Genomic DNA, 21,012 nt, shown 5'->3' on the forward strand with positions numbered 1-21,012 from the left:
ACAGGATAGCCAAAGGCCTGGAGTCCCTGCCAGAGGATAATCAGATAAGAAACTGGGGATATTTACTTTGGAGAAGAACAAAATGGGATGGAGTGTAACAGATATTTTTAAGTATCTTAAGTGCTGTCCCTTGGAAGAAGGATTGCATTCTGCTATAAATCAGAAGGCAGAACAAGGAACAAGATGTTTCAGATGTTAGCAGCAGCTGGAAGGTACAGTGGATAAAGCATAGGGCCTGGAATTTGGAAGGTACAAGTTCAAATTTGACCTCAGATTCTAACTGTATGACCACTGGCAAATTGTTGAACTTACATTTGTCTCAATTAATTCAAGCATAAAATGGGGGTTAATAATGGTACCTTCCTTTCACAGTGGTTGTAAGACTCAAATGAAATATTTGTAAAACACTTAACACAATATCTGGTACATAGCAGGTGCTATGTAAATGCTAGCTATTACTAGTATTTTCTTTAGAGAAGTAGATTTTAATTCACTGTAAGGAAAAACTTCCTAAGAATTAAGCACTATCCAGAAATGAAATGACCTACCTCAGGAAATAACTAAATTCTCCCACACTAAAAAATTTTAAATGGAAATCAGAAGATCACTTGTAAGTGATACTGGAGAAGGGATTGACATTCATATAGAGGTTTGGATAAATAATCTTTGAGTTATTTTCCAACTTTAAGGGATGGGTCCTTGGTCCTGGGTAGGTAGATGGGTGTTGACAAGAACGAGCCTGAATTTTACTTTACAGAGGCAAGCAGAGAGGAGCAGTGACAAAATTATTAACTCTTACGTGGACCTTTTGTTCATTGTCAAATTTCTCTCATTGACAAATCTCAGTTATTATGTACCCAATCAGAAGGCCAAGTTTTGATGTTAATCCACAAGGTTATTTTTTTCCCCTATAAAAGAATCGACTGGTATCATAATCTCCCCGTTAAACTCCTTTTTTGGGAATTTAGTCTCCCTTATGGCATTGTTGGCTCATGAGGAATCAATCACCTGCCTTATGGCAGCAACTTCTCTAGGGACTCTGCCTGCCTTATGGTGTCTTTCTCCCTTTTATATCTGCTTTTAGGGTTAACCTGCTTACTGAGCATCCTAGTGGCTAACTTCTTTAGGAATGTAGCCATGCCTTATAGCATCTTCCTCCCTGGTTAACTGTGAGTTCCACCAGGGAATTTACCTCAAGTCTTTCCTCTCAGCATGCCAGTGCATAATAATAAATTCTTTGCTTTTTGATTTGGAGAAAGTCTAAGCCTAAAAATTCTCTTGGCATCTCATCACACTGAGCTGAGACCCCGATATATTTTGGGGTCCAAACTCCTCCCCAACATTTGGTGGACTATACAGGGAGAGTCCTGAAACCCCAATATATGTTTGCAGTTCAGAATCTCTGCACTCTCATACCCTATCATAAGATTCTATGATTCTATGAGATTGGAAGGGAAACTTTATTTCTGAAACCCAATGGCTATTGTTTCACATTTCTGCATCCCTCACCTCACCAATTATTGGCTATCTTTCCCTTATTCTTTAAACTGCTTTATGGCTAAAGAACAAGTCCAAAGAAGGATGACCTTCATTTCTTCACTCAGTTCCAGAGTATGAAAGCTGATGACTGTCTCCTCTGTAAATCTGTTGACATAGAGGTCTCAGTGGAATAGACTCAGAATAAAATGCCTTCTGCGTCCCCGGCTTCATGGATCAGGTTCTTAGGATTCTTTTTTTGCCCCCATGTACTCACCTTGGCCTTCAGGTACCTATAACCACACCTTCTCAGGCCCAGCCAGAAATTCCTTCCCTCAGAGATCAATTACATCTTCATCATAGCTGCAGATAGAAAGTTGAAAAGTGACACCTCCCCGTCCAGAAATGGCCACCTCTGACACCCAGCTTAAAGCTGCCAAAATTCTAACAACCATGTCTTTTAATGGCCCATGGAAGCATGATCTGTTTTTTGCTCAGCCAATCACATTGCCCCTTTTGATTCATTCAACGGACTTATTCATACCTTTTAAAAGTAGAGTCCTTACTTTATACTTTATACTTATTAACACACCGGAACCTGATCATCTATGACTAAATACTGTTACTACATGAACTAACTTGAGAAAAGGAGATTCATATTCTTTCTCCCTTATATAACTTACTTCAGGGTAGGGAGTATGTCACTTTTCATCTTTCTATCAGCAGCTATGATGAAGTTGTAATTGATCCCTAAGGGAAGAAACCATTACTATTTGATAGACACCTACCTTCTACCCTCCAATTGTGGGAACATACAGACAATAATCAATAATTGCTACATCACATCAGCAAATTAAAAGTACCTGGCCCTCAGCAAAAAAGCAATACCCAAGTTCTTCTCTACCAGAGTCAGAGTACATATTCCGCAGGATCATCGCCACTACATTTACATATACATAAGTGTTATATTGGAGGAGCATCTTTCAAGCTATCTTTCACTCTATCACATCAAGCATGTAATAAACCCAATAGAATCCTGTATTCCTTTCAGTAAATTATGTGATTGTGAAAATGTTGTCTACAATAAAATACTATTTGTGAAAGCTGCCTGATCCCTTCTTATAGGTTTATCAAGGATGTGCCTGATAATGTGTAGATAATTTTCATTTATTATAAAAAGGAGAAAGGCAACCAAGGTAATAGGTATTGGCATTCTCTCAATTATTCTTCTCACTAATAAGGTTTGTTATTTTTTCTATATATTTGGTAGCCTACATGCCACTACTTTTTAATTGAATACAACAATAATAGTAACATATATACAAATGGATCTGTGGTCTCAAAAATGTGGTTCTACCTCTGATAATGGACATGACAAACTACCCATTTTGCATATCTTGTGCAATTCTTGACCATGTTTTCCTATGTTGGGAGGTCAATCTAATTTGGTGTGGGGGTGTGTGTGTGTGTGTGTGTGTGTGTGTGTGTGTATGTGTGTGAGAGAGAGAGAGAGAGAGAGAGAGAGAGAGAGAGAGAGAGAGAGAGAGAGAGAGAGAGAGGGAGGGAGAGAGAGACTTCCTCACTTGTAATTTGCCATTCATTATATGAAATAACTCATGAACCTAAGCAAAGCAGAAATCAAAGGTGATTAAGCAGCTTTCTTTCGGATTCAGGAACCTTTAAAATCTCAGGGGAGAGGAGGAGCAAGGGCAGGCAGGATCTGAGGAGTAAGGGAAGGAATGTGGGAGGAGTTAGGGAGGGACAAACTCAAGTAACAAGATGTGTAATGAGAAGGTTGAGATTGTCTTTAATATGCTAATAATAGAGAAACTGACCTCCTTTTGCATGTGATTATGATTGATAATGGGAACAGGATGGGCTTCTTTTAGCATTTGTAGAATGAGCTGGTTAAAGAGTTCACATTGCTAGGATTTTTCAACACTCCTGACTACATATAATGTTTATGGCAAGAAGGCTTTCATATACTGTTAATTTCACAAGCATGATCTTGGAAGAATTAAAATATAACATCCTGGTTGTTTACATGAAAATAGAAAAAACACAGTTTAAGTTAATAAATCTTTCTGTAAAACTAGCAAATCTTTCCCTCATATTGAATTGTTAAAATGTGCATTTTATAAGAAAAATAACATCCTAATGCGAAGGGTTTTCTGACTTTTTTACATATTAAAGTGAAAACAGGAAAGCTAATATTTGTCCTTAGTGGAAAGTTTTACTCATGCTCAAAACAAGCAAGAGATATATGGGTCAACAAAAATGAAAGAAGCCACCTGTGTCATGAAAAAAAAAAAATGAGAATTTATATGAAGATCTAAATTAAATCATTGGAAAAGAAAAAATTGTAATATTTTTTGTCATTGAAACTCATTAGAAATGTGATTTACAATCTGTCACATTTTTATTTCGTCAATTTTATCTCATACCCATTCATTATGGTAACGTATGTAGCAATATTTGTTTATATTTTCTAGATTCATCATCTGTGTAAGCTAAGTGTTTGGAGATAAATATTCAAAGATAAAATTAAGCTTTAAAAATACATTGTTGCTATATTGCTAGTGAAGAACATCTTTCATTTTATCTGTGAATCTTTTTTTTTTTTTTTCACAAATGACACTTCAGTTATCTTCCCTAGCCCATATAACAGCTTTAAGTGCATGTAAGTGAAACTGACCTGATGAAGGATGCTAAAAGTAATTCTGCATCTTTAGCATAGCTCATTGTTTTTTATATTACAGTAGTATTCCAACACAATCCTATCTGAAAGATTGCATATGAATATTTACCCCAATTCTGCTTTTCTCCTATTTTTGACTACATTGATTTTATTTATACAAGAGATTTTTAATTTAAAATAATCAAAATTATCCATTTTATACTTTAACAACACTTTTGCCTTGTAACATAGTTTAAGGTCTACTACTACTGAACATACATATTATTTTCATGACTATTTTTGTAATGTTGTGGTTCAGTCCTGCTTGGCTTAAGCATATGAGGAGATAGGATGTCTCTGCACTATTTATACAGCAAAAGGAATTTTAAAAATAAAAAAAGATTAGAATATATACTAACCTTGACCTCTTTAGTCACTTTCTGAAGGAACATTTGTTTTATTAATAAGCTGTACTCTTTTTTTCTGGCCACAAGAGTGCACCAGAGCCTACAAACACTTAGGTTACTCGCTCCAATATAGTGCTGACAAGTATTTGGCTCTGAAGTAGATTGTGTGTTAACCTCCCAAAGGACCAGTTCAATTTAGTTCAGAAGAAGAAATGGAATATGCTTCAAAGTATTACAACATAGAATCTGTTATCTGAATGTAATGAGGAACTGGCCAATAAGCTCCATCCTTAAAAGCATCCACAATGTGTTCTGCCAACTTGAGCATGAGCAAACATTCAGTAACTAGTTTTAGTTCATTAGCCACATGGTGAAAAGAAATCTTTTTAAAAGAGTAATGAAGAATGAGTTGGTTGGTTTTTTGGAGGGAGGGTGGGGACAACTTGTAAAAGGTAGGAATTTTATTTGCTTGACTATGCATGTTTGTTAGAGGTTTTTTTTCTTTTCTTTTTCCCCTAATGACAAGAAGCTAAGAGAGATCTTTGTAAATTAAAAAAAAATAAAATTTGATAAAATAAAAAGAAGACTTTTTTTATTGGTTGCAAAGAAAAACATGAAATTAATCAGCAAGAGTTTGGCCCTTGCTTGGTTCTTGGTATCTTCCTTTTCTACTTGCTATTCAGGTGAGATATGATGCTGTAAAGTAAGAGCCTTGACTAAGACCAATGTATGGCTCATGAATTTGGGCCTTTGTTCTTTGCTTCTTTCACATTTGTTCTACCTTGTTTTAGGTGAAGTAGATAGAAAATAGATATAACCTTGTGAGATTCAAAAAAGCCAGAGGAGAAAGCCATCACAAGTCCAGGAGTAGAGTCTGTGTCAGGATTTGCTAAAAGAAAGACAATGAGGAGCAAAGAACCTAGCAACTTGCCTGGTTCATTTCAGCAGCAGCAGAGGACTCATTTATCCAATGACCATGCTACATGCTACATACAATGACATGCTACAATGAATTAAGTGGAAAAAAAGCCATGTAGAAAATGTATTAAGTCTTGGTCTATTCTCCCCTAGGACTAAGGTGGTATAACAAACAGTTGGGGAAAAAGATTCATTCTCCTGTCTTTAGTATTTGCTATAAATGTCTTTTTGCAAAAGCTAATTGATATTGGTTAAATTAATCTAGGGCACCAATCACTGATTGTAGAGCAGTGTATTGTAGGCAGAGATTGTAGCAGAGATTGTAGGCAGTAGAGGAATATATTACAATGATTGCTCAAGCTGATAACACTAAAGAGACTTCTCAAATTGCTGAGGAAAAAATGTAGCCAGTCTTGTCTTAGGTGAATGAAAATAATGAGAAAAATATATCTTGAGCAATTAAAACTGATGTGATTTATGATGTAGGGTTTGGCATCAAAAATTGAAGTTCGGTCATGTGAAGAATTCACAGTGGCCATTTTCTTTGGCAAAAGGTAGACTTATTTAGAGAAGGGGTAACAGACAAAATAAAGGAGTACAATAGACACCAGGAATGATAATTTTTTTTTTATTTTAATAGTTTTTATTTACCAGATAAATGCATGGGTAATTTTACAACATTGACAATTGCCAAAACTTTTGTTCTAATTTTTCCCCTTCTTCCCTCCCCCCAGATGGCAGATTGACCAATACATGTTAAATATGTTAAAGAATACATTAAATACAATATATGTACACATGTCCAAATAGTTGTTTTGCTGAGGAATAATAAATTTTCCCCCCCCTGAGGCTAGGGTTAGTGACTTGCCCAGGGTCACACAGCTAGGAAGTGTTAAGTGTCTGAGACCAGATTTGAACTCCAATCCTCCTGAATTCAAGGCTAGTGCTCTATCCACTGCACCACCTCGCTGACCCCAGAATGATAAATATTAAAGAGTGGGAGAGCATATGAAAGACAAGTTACTCAGTAGAAAGGGAGCACCCCAAGAGGTTGGGCATGCCCTTCTGGCAAGCTAAATCTTTTTTTTTTATAATTTTACAGCTTTTTAATTGTTAAAACTTTTTTATTTTCAAAACATATGCAAAAATATTTTTCAGCATTCACCTTTGCAAAACCTTGTGTTACAAATTTTTCCCCTCCCTTACTCCCACCTCTGCCCCTAAACAGCAAGAAATCCAATATATGTTAAACATATGCAATTCTTCTATGCATATTTCCACAATTATCATGCTGCACAGGAAAAATCAAATCAAAAAGGAAAAAAGTGATAAAGAAAAAAACTGCAAGCAAACAACAAAAAAAAAGTAAAAAACTATGTTGTGATTCATACACAGTCCTCTCTCTGGGTGCAGATGACTCTCTTCATCACAAGACTAATTGGAACTGGCCTGAATCAGTTTTGATTATCAATCAGAATTGATCATCATATAATCTTATCGTTGTGAACAATGTTCTTTTGGTTCTACTTAGCATCTGTTCATGTAAGTCTCTCCAGGCCTTTCTGAAATCATCCAACTTATCGTCCTTATACAACAATAATATTCCATAACACTCATGTGCCATAACTTATTCAGCCATTCTCTGATGGCTTTCGCTTAGTTTCTAGTTCCTTGCCAGGACATGCCATCTCAAGAAGAAACAGTACAAATAAAGAGCACAAAGGTAGCTGTTAATATTTGTTTGAAGTGGAACATGATAATATAAGCCAGAAACATTTGAAGAAATGAACACTGTTTTATATGAATTAGTAAGTTTTATCATCTCAACCAAGAAGGACATCTACAGTAGAGTAGATCAAATTGTTGTGGAACATTAAAACCCTAGAATGAGTTCAGGGATTTTTGTCAAGTTGGTTTAATTTCCTCTGTGGTGAGAATCTTCTTTTCAGTTTTCACTTTTTTGTTGTTTGCTTGTATTTTGTTTGCTTTCTCATATTTCCCCCTTTTTTAATCTGATTTATATTGTACAGCATGATAATTGTAGAAATATATATATATATATGTAGAAGAATTTAACATGTTTAGTATATATTGGATTAGTTGCTGTCTATGGGAGGAGGTAGAGAAAGAAAAAAATTTGAAACACAAGTTTTGCAATGTTGAAAATTATCTATGCATGTTTTGAGAATAAAAAGCTTAAAAAAAAATCAAAAAAGAAGAAAAAAGAGATGGCCCTTCCAATTTAGTTTCATCCAGAGTCTTGACTTGAATAACAATATGGAAAAGCTTGAATACTGTGAATATAGTGATAGATCACATAAATGTATCTTTCATTTTCTTTGTCATCTGTTTAATCAGTAAGTTTATCCCTTATCTTCTTTTACTTTACTTTTACTTCTTTTTCTTTTATTGGATCAAAGGATCCAATGCTACCAAGATCAAATCCAATTCACTGGATTTGGCTTTTAGATTTTTTTTTTGAGCAATTTAATCATTTTGTTAACAAGGACAAATGATTATTTTTTAAAATGGTAATGTGGACATCTCTTTAGACCAAAGACAAACACTTTTCCAAGGGTCTCTTGGGACTTATGAGGGGAGATATGGTGAAAGAAAAAAGTGGATGATGAAATGGCTTGATGAAAATCAAAGGAAACAATCCCCTTTGACAGCATTGACAAAATCAAAGAGTGCAGTCTTCCTCAGCTCACCCCCCCCCCAAATAGACATTAGTTCTTTTTTTTGGAATGAAGTAAAATTCATTTAATATTTTGGTGATGTCATATACTTGTTTCAAAATTCCCAATATTGTTGCAACTTTATTTTTTGATGGCAGCCAGGGTTCCAGCTCATGAACTTTTAGCCTCCTTTAGCCAGCCTGGGCATCAGCTGAAGTGCAGTGAGCTGTAAACATCCTCCGAAGACATCCTCCACAGAAGTCTAGCTAAATCTAATAGCTAGTTTTTGTAATCCCTTCTCCTAGATAAGCTCTGGAGTGATTCTGGCTCATTCTGGGTTAAGGGGAAAGGGAAACTGCCTTCATTTCTTATAGTACAATATTCTATCACATTTATATGCCATAACTTGTTCAAGAATTTCCTAATAGGCACTCAAGTTTCCAAGTCTTTTTTTAATTTTTAATTTAATTTTTTATTATTATATCTTTTTATTTACAAAACATATGCATGGGTAATTTTTTCAATATTGACCCTTGCAAAATCTTCTGTTCCTAATTTTCCCCTTCTTCCCCCTACCCCCTCCCCTAGATGGCAGGTAGTCCAATACAAGTTAAATATTTTAAATTATATGTTAAATCCAATATATGTATACATATTTATACAGTGATCTTTTACACAAGAAAAATCGTATCTAGAAAAAAAAAAAAAAAAACCTGAGAAGGAAAACAAAAATGCAAGCAAGCAATAACAAAAAGAATGAAAAGATTATGTAGTGGTCCACACTCAGATCCCATAGTCCTCTCTCTGGGTGTAGATGGTTCTCTTTATCACTGAACAATTGGAATTGGTTTGAATCATGTCATTGTTGAAGAGACTCATAACCATCAGAATTGATCATCCTATAGTCTTGTTGTTGCCATGTATAATGATCTCTTGGTTCTGCTCATTTCACTTAGCATCTGTTTATGTAAATCTCTCCAGGCCTCTCTGAAATCATCCTGTTGGTCATTTCTTTCTTTTTTTTTCCTTCTTCTTTTTTTTAATTATAGCTTTTTATTTACAAGATATATGCATGGGTAGTTTTTCAACATTGACAATTGCAAAACCTTTTGTTCCAATTTTTCACCTCCTTCCCCCTACCTCCTACCCCAGATGGCAGGTTGACCAATACATGTTAAATATGTCAAAATATATGTTAAACACAATAAATGTATACATGTCCATAGAGTTATTTTGCTGTACAAAAAGAATCGGACTTTGAAATAGTGTACAATTAACCTGTGAAGGAAATAAAAAATGCAGGCAGACAAAAATAGAGGGATTGGGAATTCTATGTAGTGGTTCATAGTTATCTCCCAGAGTTTTTTTCACTGGGTATAGCTGGTTCAGTTCATTGCTGCTCTATTGGAACTGATTTGGTTCATCTCATTGTTGAAGAGGGCTACGTCCATCAGAATTGATCATCATATAGTACTGTTGTTGAAGTATATAATGATCAGGAGGTCCTGCTCATTTCACTCACCATCAGTTCATGTAAGTCTCTCAAGGCCTTTCTGAAATCATCCTGCTGGTCGTTACTTACAGAACAATAATATTCCATAATATTCATATACCACAATTTATTTAGCCATTCTCCAATTGATGGGCATCCACTCAGTTTCCAGTTTCTGGCCACTACAAAGAGGGCTGCCACAAACATTCTTGCACATACAGGTCCCTTTCCCTTCTTTAATATCTCTTTGGGATATAAGCCCAGAAATAAAACTGCTGGATCAAAGGGTATGCACAGTTTGATAACTTTTTGAGCATAGTTCCAAATAATTCTCCAGAATGGCTGGATATATTCACAATTCAACCAATACATTTGATACATTTATCAGTGTCCGTTTTCCCGCATCCCCTCCAACATTCCACATTATATTTCCCTGTCATTCTAACCTATCTGACAGGTATGTAGTGGTATCTCAGAGTTGTCTTAATTTGCATTTCTCTGATTAATAATGACTTGGAGCATTTTTTCATATGGCTAGAAATAGTTTCAATTTCTTCGTCTGAGAATTGTTGTTCATATCCGTTGACCATTTATCAATTGGAGAATGGCTTGATTTCTTATAGAGTCAATTCTCTATATATTTTGGAAATGAGGCATTTATCAGAACCTTTGACTGTAAAAATATTTTTTCCAGTTTATTGCTTCCCTTCTAATCTTATCTGCATTAGTTTTGTTTGTACAAAAGCTTTTCAATTTGATATAATCAAAATTTTCTATTCTGTGATCAATAATGATCTCTAGTTCCTCTTTGGTCATAAATTCCTTCCTCTTCCACAGTTCTGAGGGGTAAACTATTCTTCTAATTTATTTATAATCTCATTCTTTATGCCTAGGTCATAACCCATTTTGATCTTACCTTGGCGTACCGTGTTAAGTGTGGGAAATACCTAGTGTCTGCAATACTAATTTCCCATTTTCCCAGCAGTTTTTGTCAGTGAGTTCTCATCCCAAAAGCTGGGGTCTTTGCATTTGTCAAAGACTAGATTATTAAAGTTATTTTGTCCTTTGAACCTAACCTATTCCAACTAGTCTATTTCTTAGCCAATATCAAATGGTTTTGGTAACCGCTGCTTTATACATAATTTTAGATCTGGTACAGCTAGGCCACCTTCATTTGATTTTTTTTTTCATTAGTTCCCTTCAGATTCTTGACCTTTTGTTTTTCCATATGAACTTTGTTACTTTTCCTAGGTCATTAAAATAGTTTTTTGGGAGTCTGATTGGTATAGCACTAAATAAATAAATTAGTTTAGGTAGTATTGTCCCAGATGAATTTTATTATTTTTTCTAGATCAGTAAAATAGTTTCTTGGGAGTTTGATTGGTATAGTATTAAATAAATAAGATTAGTTTAAGGAGTATTGTCATCTTTATTATATTTGCTCAAACTATGTGAGAGCACTTGATATTTTTCCAATTGTTTAGATCTGACTTTGTGTAGAAAGTGTTTTGTAGTTATGTTCATATGGTTCCTGACTTTCCTTTGGCAGATAGATTCCCAAATATTTTATACTATCAATGGTTATTTTAAATGGGATTTCTCTTTGTATCTCTTGCTGTTGGATTTTGTTAGTGATGTATAAAAATTTTTTTTTATGTGGGTTTATTTTGCATCCTGCCACTTTACTAAAGTTGTAGATTATTTCTAATAACTTTTTATTAGAGTCTTTGGGGTTCTCTAAATATACCATCATGTCATCTGCAAAGAGTGATAGTTTGATTTCCTCATTTCCTACTCTAATTCCTTGAATCTCTTTCTCAGCTCTTACTGCCGAGGCTGGTGTTTCTAGTACTATATTGAATAGTAATGGTGATAGTGGGCAACCTTGTTTCACTCCTGATCTTACTGGGAAAGGTTCTAGTTTATCCCCATTACATATGATGCATACTGACGGTTTTAAATAGATACTACTGATTAGTTTAAGGAAAAGTCAATTTATTCCTATACTCTCAAGTGTTTTTAGTAGGAATGGATGTTGGATTTTATCAAATGCTTTTTCTGCATCTATTGAGATGATCATATGGTTTTTGTTCATTTGGTTGATATAATCATACTGATAGTTTTCCTAATATTGAACCAGCCCTGCAAAGTTTCGGATTCTTTGTTACTTCAAAAACAGCTGCCACAAATATCTTTGTACATATGGGTGTCTTCACCTCTTTGCCAGTTCCCTTAATGTTAATGTCTTTCTTCTTTATCCTGTATGGTTTGTTGGTTACTTCCAACTTATTCACCTTTTTATACTTTGAGATCTCTGAGAGCAGGGACTGGTTTTGTCTTTCTTATCTCAGCACAGTGCCTTAAATGCTTATTGACTTAACACCCAAAAAAACTTCCCAAATTTATGAGACTCTCTCCACTTGATGCTCCCGAACAGATCGTACTGTTTCTTACAAATGACATCCCATCTCCCGCTTTCCTGCTTTTGTTCAGATCCACTGCCGTGCTTGAAATGCACTCCCTCCTTTCTGTGGTTTCCTCTCTCATCTCAGACCTCTGAAACGGCCTCCTTATCCTGGAAATCCATTCCCTTGCTGGTCTTTCGACCCCGGAAGTTCACTCTATTTCTATGTCCCTTCCTCTTCTCACAGTTCACTTAAGCAAAGTTCCTAGGACAACTAGGCCTTTATTCATGTTCATTACTCCTGCCTGACTAGCCTTAATTTTTTCACTCAAGCCCTCCAGGGCAGACGCTTCTACCGCCCCTCCCCCCCAGCTTCCTTTAACGCGCAGCTTTCCCCGTTAGAAGCTAAGGCTCATGGAGCAGGGTATGTTTGTATGCCCGTGAAGCTGTATTCCCGGCTCTTTGCCGCTCTCCGCGTAATAATGCTTGTTACTTCCGACTTGACCAGAGGCCTTCCGGTTTCTCTCCGCAGCTAGTCTCCCTTGGTTAATTTATTTTGTATAGGCCTGGGTCCAAGTTCGGTTCTGTTTGGTCCTATCTCCCAGACCTTCCCAGTTATCAGATACACAGTAGAAACTTTATAAACGCTTGTTTTAATTCATTCTGGTACCAAGGATCCATTTGACTACCAGGACCTGGGTTTTTCGTTTGTGAAATGAGGGCGGCGGTTTTTCATCTTAAGTAGTCGCTTTCCCCTCCTTGGAATACATAAGTGATAGAGGAGTTCCCGGAACTCTAAAGGGCCAGGGGCCATCAAGGAAAAAAGGAGCGGCGGTTAACGCCCAGGAAGGAGTAGAGGACAGATCCTCGGGCCACGAAGCGGTTCGAAGTGGGTGGAACCAGACGAGTAGCGACAATTGGTTCATCGAGAAAGGGGTGGGGCTACCGGGCAGAGCCAACTACTAACACTTTTGTGAGAGACGACATCACGTTCTAAACGATAGAGGGAGCGTAGAGACCAATCTCTCGGTTCGCGCATGCGCGTTACTAGGGAAGGCGGTTGTGGCGGGGATACCGTTAAGCGAGAAACGAATCTTTGTCAAGTATTGACGCAACCTTATGCTAAAGGAAGCTGAAGTACTTCCGGGTCGCCACCGGTAACCACTTCCTGGCGCGGTGAGTAAGAGCAGCGGGTCTATGGATGGCGTTACGGGACACCTCAAGATTAGTTCCATATTCTCAACCTTATCTCCGAGCCCTAGAAAGCTCCTTTCTGCTCCTGTCTTGTTTTCTGGGGTTAGGTTGGGCTCTTGTATTAACCACATTCCTATTCCCGAAGTCACGCCCCTTGCTTCTAGAACTCTGATCATTGGCCTTTCTCTCCGTTACCTGGAAACAAATACGCATTTCCAGGCCTTTGGCCCAGTCTCCATGTTCTAAGCCCCGCCTCCCTCTTTTTCTGGGCGTACCCCTTGCCAGCGGGCCCCCAACCCGAGTGCTACCCTTCCTTTCCCTCCTCCCACCGGTTCTGCTTTCCTGGACCCCAGTTTCTTGCCTTTTCTTTATTGGCTCTCAAATGACCACGCCTTCCTCCATTCTTTGTACTTCCTTGCCTCTCTTCCCCTAAAGCCTTAAAGCTGCCTGCCATGTTTAGCATGTTCCCTGGGCCACGCTGTTCCTGTGTCCCCACATATCTTTATCTGACCTGACCTTGTTACTTATGTGAGCTCTGCAGTGAGAAAAATTGGACTCGACTTAACATGGGAGAAAGAGTATGGGCCGTTAGGTGGCGCAGTGGCTAGAGCACCAGCCCTGACGCCTGGAGGCCCTGAGTTCAAATTTGACCTCAGACACTTAACACTTCCTGGCTGTGTAACCCTGGGCAAGTCACTTAACCCTGTTTATCCCATTTTCTTCGTCTGTAAAAGCCGCATAAGAAAATGGTAAACCATCCCAGCGTCTTTGCTAAGAGAAAACTCAAAATATGCTAATGAAGAGTTGATGGGACTGAAAAAAAAAAATGGAACAAGAAGAGAGTCTCTTGCCTCATTGATATTCAGATTCAAACTGTTAGGGAAAAAAATTAAATAATTTTTCTTCCAGAGTGAAAATTTTTGTCCATCCCCAAAAGTTTATTAGAAAAGCAAATCTAAATGTGAAGTCCAGTTATCTTCTCTTAAAGGAGTGGAGAATGGATGGAACTATTTTCCTCTCCGTCATTTTTCAGTGTTGTTCATCTCTTCCTGACCCTATTTGGGGTTTTCTCGGAAAAGATGCTGGTGCGGTTTGCCTTTTTTTTTTTCTAGCTCATTCTACAGAGGAAACTGAGGATTAAGTGACTTGCCCAAGATCACACAGTTACTGTCCAAGTCCTGAGGATTCCAGGCCCACCAGTCTTTAATCTGCTGCCATCTAGCTGCCCTGAGGAAGAAATGTACTAATTACATAACTATAAATATACATATAACTATCACCCTATGTGTGTGTATGTATGTATGTATAACTATACCAGTTTCATTCAGAAGCTTGACTAATATAAACCAAGCCCCATAACAAGAAAACCAAAAGAACCCTAACATAAACTCAGTTAACAAATACTGAATTGCTTTTGCCAAACAGAGAAATGTGGAAACCAGGGACAGAAACACTGGATTTAGCATATATTTTCATCTTCAAAATTGTTCAAAGAAAGAGTGTAAAGATTGTGAGCAGAAGCATGTCATAAAACATTCAAAAACAGGACAAGCATAGCTTGCTTAAATAAAGCTAACATTTTTGTGATAAAAGTTTTCAATATCAAGAACAGTAGAATCACTATATTTAGAGTCTAATCTTGCAGATGTGAAAAAGTAAACTGGCACTTAAGAAAACAAGATGGAAAAGCATGTGGGATGCTTGATAGAAGGGAGCAATGATACAACAATTTTGAAGGCACTGAATGTTCTTAAATTATCTGAAAGAGAACATATCAAAGGCATTAAAATCTCAGGCTTTATGATTACTGAAAAAATAAAAGCAACTGAAAAACCATAATAACTATTGACATATTTTCCATTTATATAATTTAAATTTTATGAAAATAAACTCTTGCATGGAGAACATCTTTTATCTAAAGGCATCAGAAGGAAACAAGTTTTTCTCAAAGTGATATTTCATAGGAAACCACATCTTTACAATTATAAAATTAGCTGAAAGATACAGAAAATTGTTATTTATTATAAAAATGCATTTAGTTTAATAGATCAAAATAATGCCTTAAAAACTTTCCTCCAATAAGGTATTGCCTATGCACATGTCAACATTATATAATTTTCCTTTAAAGAAATAAGAGAAATAATTTGGCATACTCTGATCTTTAATATCAAGTAAGACAAAGCAAACTACCTATTTGCCAAAGGTGTTTTGACACTGTCATAAGAAAGATCTAGCAATGTTCTTACTGAAGAGAGATTTTCTTTAAATATTGAGGTCTTTCAAATGTTCCTTTTTTTTTTTTCTCCTTAAGATGATGTGCCAAATGAATCAAGCCCCAGAATGTGGCAGGGTCTCCTAAGTGAGATTTGTAACCAAAAGAATTTTGGCCAAACTATCCACACTACAGAGATCAAGTGAATGAGTAACACCTGTTGTCAATCTTTTGTGAACACTTGTGGGAAAATTTAGATGAGTGTAGCATAGGGTAATTGGTAGGCATGGATCATCTGCCTCATTAGAATTTCACATTTCTGATACTATAGGCTAATCAAAGGGCAGTTTAACTAATGGAGAAGTGAAGAAAACAAGGAGCAGAAAGAATTTCCAAGGTGGTAGAGCCAGTGATAAAAGCAAAACTAAAACTATGAATCTTTTTCTCCTAGTGTAGTGCTCACTTTAACATCAAATGTGATGTGATAAAGGTCATAAGAAAATATTAGAACAAAGTAGAAGTTTTCAGGAAGGAATAATACCTTCCAGCTCTATAAATATAGTTCTGTTGTTCTGTGATTGCAATTCTCTTCTTCATATTCTGGCCCTAGTTCTGAGCTCTTTTTATTTCTCTCTGACCTTTTTACCTCTTCCTCTGACCTCAGTGCCCTCTCTTTTTAAAAATAAACATTCATTTGTTTTCTAATCCTTCCAACTTTCAAATTTAAAAAAGAACAAAAACTTTGTAACAAATATGTATAGATAGACAAGCAAAAAAAATTTAAGAATTGGACATATCTAAAATGTATTTCAGTTCTGTTTTGAGTTTATCACCTCCTTTTCCTGAGATAGGTAGGCCACTTAATCATTGATTTTCTGGTATCATGGTTAGTCATTGCATTAACCAGAGGTTTTGTTTTGTTTTGTTTTAATCAGATTTCTTACATCTTTCAAAGTTCTTTGTCTTTATACTGGTGTGGTTATTATGTAAATTAATCTCCTATTTCTGTTCACTTTATTCTGCATTAGTTCATATCTTTGCAGGTTTCTCTATTTCCCTAAAACTGTCTTTCATAATTTTCTTAAAGGACAAAAATATTCCACTATATTTATATGCTATAATTTGTTTAGTCATTCCCTAATTGATGTGCAGTTCCTTAATTTCCAGTTTTTTGCAATGAAAACAATTTTGATCTCTTTTCCTGATGAGAAAAGAGAGATAGAATTGCCTGTTCCCCATCCTTTTTATTCCTCAAGGTTTCAGCCTAACCTCCCATATCCCTTGGGATCCATTCTTTTCTACAGAAGTCATGTCTACATTGTTTCCCTCACTACTTCCCCGTGTCACTGAGTCCTTGTGGTTTAACTTGGATCGACCCTGTGTGGATGAAAATGAGCTACAGCAGCAAGAACAGCAGCATCAGGCCTGGGTGAGTAGTCAAACCCCCAAAATGCATTCTTTTTCCTCTTAGGATAAAACCAAGAGAGGGGGCCTTTAGGGAAGTCTGGCTGTAGTACCAACTGCTCTCTTCATTCACATAGAAACTCACCATGTTATCCATGTTTTATCCATGTTAAAAAAGGTAATAGTATCACGTCCTAGAAATGGCCCTGGACTGGATGGATATCAGGAAACCTGCATTCAAACTTCAATTCTGCCACTGATAAGATGTGGCTCTGGACAAGTCTCTTCCTTTCACTTAACATGTTTCTTCCTCTATAAAAAGAGGGAATTGAATTGGATGATTATAGAAAGAATACTGAATTTGAGTATCTGGGTTCAGATCTTGACTAGAACACTTCCTCTGCATCTCTGCAATTTGGGGTAATTCACATCACTTTTCTGAGACTATTTCCTTCTGTTGAAAGTGACCAGATCACACCTAACAGCCTTCTCATTTCAAATGTTCTATGCCTGTAGTTCTACTTCTCTTCCATGATGAGCCTCTATCTAGCTCTGTGCAACTTCTTCCTTTTCTTCTTTTGCATGTCATTTTGTGCTAATCTGACTGATTCTCTTATTTTATAAAGGCAAGAATTGAGACCAATAAAGGTTGTCTTTGTCTAAAGATACGCAGGTCTTAAGGAGCACAGAGGTAGGATATACATTGAGAACCTCATCTAGCAAATCATGTAGCCTACAAAATGCTTCCTAGAAAAGGTAGGCCTTGAACTAGGCAGTGAAGTGCAAAGATTTTAGAGATACTGAATCTAAAAGGAAAGGCATTCCTATATGAAACAAAATATCAGACAGGGAACATGGAGTCCAGCTTGGGAAGTATGATGCTATTGGCAAGAAAGGTCTAGCCTGGGCATCATGGAGACATGACAGAGGAAGACAAAATAGCATAAGACTTCCTCTCAACATGGTGATAATTCCCCTTTTTATAGTTTTTTTTTAATGTTTACAAAGAACTTTCTAGTTAACAACTCTCTGAAGGAAGCAGTCTGAGTATTATGAACCCTGCTTTATAGAGAAAGAAGCAAGCCCAGAGAAAGGAAGCACATTTATGGTCACAGAGGTAAACTTTGAGCATAGGGCGCTCTCTGCTAACTCCAGGGCTTATTCTCCTCTACCACACTACTTAAGGAAATGTGTTTTCTGAGCTAAAATTCTGAATTAGGGTTTGAAGTGAAATCTGGCATAAGGGCAGCAGAGAATGAATGAGTGAATAAACGAATTAAAAATAATTTATTAAGGACTTAGTATGTACCAAATGTTATGCTAAACTCTAGAGATACAGAGAGAGAAAGAAAAAACAAACAAACACCAACACCAAAAAAAGCAATTCCTGCTTTCATGGAGTTTACAATTTAATCAGGAAATAAAATTATATACAAAGAATTCAACTTCAGAGTAGATAGCAAAGCCCTGGTATCCTAAGTTTACATACACCAGCAGATCAAGTGGCAGTGCTCAGTTGTCTTGAGATCTGTATGAATGTTAGTTGTGACTCCAATATCATCCAAGTGATATGAAGTCATTTCACTCTTTCTACCTAAAGGCGCCAAAGGAATTGTAGAAGGAGAGATAGGGAATTCATGGATAAACAGTATTCCTGCTTTCTATTCTTTCTTCCTGGCTTGCCAGGTAAGGTTAAGAACACTTATTCTTCCAATAAAATAACTAAAAATGATTCATTGGTTGTTTGTAGGAATACTTTCTGTGTCTTTGTGAGTGAACAGTTGGCCCAAAACCATTGCTGCCTTAGCATTACCTTCCCTAAGTAGACCTGACAAACTAGGTGCTGGTGAGCTATAGGTCAAGGACACGAGGTTGTTCTCCTTTCCATCCCTGGGCTACCAACTTTTAGTGCCAGGCAGAACATCAATAACTTTTAATCTCTAGTCTGATTGTTTAACAACAACCTGATTACTTTGACTGTACTTCAACATCCCTTTTCAGAGAGAAATTATACTTACTATATCTAAATTATACCTACTATGCTGTGACTTAATATTAAGACCCAGCCACATTTCTTTTAGATGATGTTCTCTCTTACCATGGAAGAAACAGTCTAAGGTTATAAGAGAACAGACAGATGGGGAGGTGTCCCAGGGGAAAGGGATGTTCTCCTCGTTTGAGGTGAGGGTCTGGGAGCAGGATGAGTGCTCCTTATCTCTTGTGTAACCATTATCTCCTGTTGTGTTCTGCAATAGCTCCAGAGTATTGCTGAGAGAGACAACAATTTAGTACCCATTGGGAAACCAGCTTCAGAGGTGAGCCCAGCAGATCTCTTGGTCATTGGGATACTCTGTGGTTTCTGGACTTCAGGGGCCAAGAGGGAATAAGGAGCTGAAATGAGGCCTAAAAAGGATGGTAGTGGGGAGGGGCAGATTAGTCTCTGAACACTGGAAAGAAGTACTCAGGCAGAAGAGTCCCTCAGGCAAGTTATAAACAGACTCCACAAGAATGGGGTGAGATGGGTAACTGGGGGGAACCATCCGCACGCCTCAGACAGTACTAGTCGGTGTAAGTGCTCATCCTCTACTTCACAGAAAAGTTATTACATCCCCCTTCCTCCATAAGCACCACACCTGGAGTTGGAGCTTGGGTCTCTCTAGATTCCATCTCCTTTCTCATAGCTTGTTTGTAGAATAAGGTTGCTGTGTGAAAGAGAATTCCTATGAGAAGCTCAGGTCTTTGAAAAAGGAGTAGGAACAGAATCCAAATAGGGTCAAAGAAAAATTCTTTGTTATGGATTTCCTGATGTATTCAGAAGTAGTCTTAAGCCATTCTCTGCCTTATGAAGAGCACAAGAGAGATGATGGCTGTAGCTACCACAACTTGTCATTGGGGCCTGACAGACTCTTATCTATTGCCCTTTGAGCAGATAGAAAACAGAACCTGAGCCTTGTCATGGTTAGAAATGATAAAAACCATGAAAGTATCCCAAGAGCAGGATTCCTTCCCCCAGCCCCTTCTCTGTTTTCCTGTCTCCTCGTTGTACTAAAGGGTAATACAAGAGATTGGAGGATGAATTAATCTCCTTGTGCGGAATTTGGAATATGAGGGATTCATATGTGATAGGACCTTCCCTTCCCAGGTAGGAGGTCAGCCCCATATTCTCGTCCCTCTCCTAAACTGTCGACCATTTTCTCTGGTAGCACTATGATGATGAGGAAGAAGAGGATGATGAGGATGACGAGGACAGTGAGGAAGACTCAGAAGATGATGAGGACATGCAGGACATGGATGAAATGAATGATTATAATGAGTCCCCTGATGATGGGGAAATCAATGAGGTAGGCTGAGGGTCTTCTTTCTAGAGCCCTATTTGGTGAGAGGTTGGGGGGGTGGGGCATCTCAATCAAAGGACCTCACTATTACAATTCCTCCATGGGTTACAACTTTGTATCCTCTGATGGGGTTTGGTCTAAGACCCATGGCCTATCACTATCCCCGGAACCTAAGCCCTCTTAAGTCTGGGATTTCTTGGATTTCCCCTTGGGGTGGTGCTTGAAAGGGAATTGGTTCAATTGGCTTAGTGACCATGGGTACTTGCAGCCTATCACTTCTGCTTGCCTCCCTGTACCTTCCCCAGGTGGATATGGAAGGTGCTGAGCAGGACCAGGACCAGTGGATGATCTAGCAGGGACTGACAGGACAATGCTGCACACCAGACTCCAGAGCTGTCTTCCCTCTCTGGGTCTCTTGGGTACAGGGCAGTTACCCCCTGAAGCCCTAAGAGCTGCTTGGCTGGGCTGCTGGCCTTCCTCCATCTGCTTCCCAGCCTCCACCTCTTAACCTTTAATAAAGACACAGAGTGGTTTCTTTTCAAAGTCTTCTATTCCACATCTGTTATGGAATCCCTATTTACCCCTTATTGTTCTACTTCGAATGTGGGAGTGTTGCTCTTGTTGCCATGCTCAGAACAGGATGACCTAGTGGAAAGTGCACTCCATTTGGCATCCAGAGATGACATATTGTTGTCTTTTCTGTACAGCCCACAGCACAGGGCCTGACCTGGAGGAGGTACTTAATGCTTATTGAGCTGAATGGCCTCTCGGCTCCAGTATTCATAATTTTGTAACTATGGGCCTTGGTCAAGTCA

At 37.6% G+C, this 21,012-nt stretch overlaps 1 protein-coding gene across 1 annotated transcript; it reads left to right on the top strand.

Moving 5' to 3' along the window:
- The first annotated feature begins 12,309 nt into the window (after positions 1-12,309).
- On the top strand, positions 12,310-20,740 carry ANAPC15 (anaphase promoting complex subunit 15). Its single transcript, XM_074304947.1, has 5 exons — positions 12,310-13,228; positions 16,763-16,887; positions 19,118-19,177; positions 20,066-20,203; positions 20,503-20,740. The coding sequence occupies exons 2-5, from the start codon at positions 16,768-16,770 to the stop codon at positions 20,548-20,550; spliced, it is 366 nt and encodes a 121-aa protein (XP_074161048.1). The 5' UTR covers positions 12,310-13,228; positions 16,763-16,767; the 3' UTR covers positions 20,551-20,740.
- The last annotated feature ends 272 nt before the right edge of the window (positions 20,741-21,012 follow it).

Source organism: Sminthopsis crassicaudata, chromosome 3, assembly GCF_048593235.1.
Source record: "Sminthopsis crassicaudata isolate SCR6 chromosome 3, ASM4859323v1, whole genome shotgun sequence".
NCBI lineage: Eukaryota > Metazoa > Chordata > Mammalia > Dasyuromorphia > Dasyuridae > Sminthopsis > Sminthopsis crassicaudata.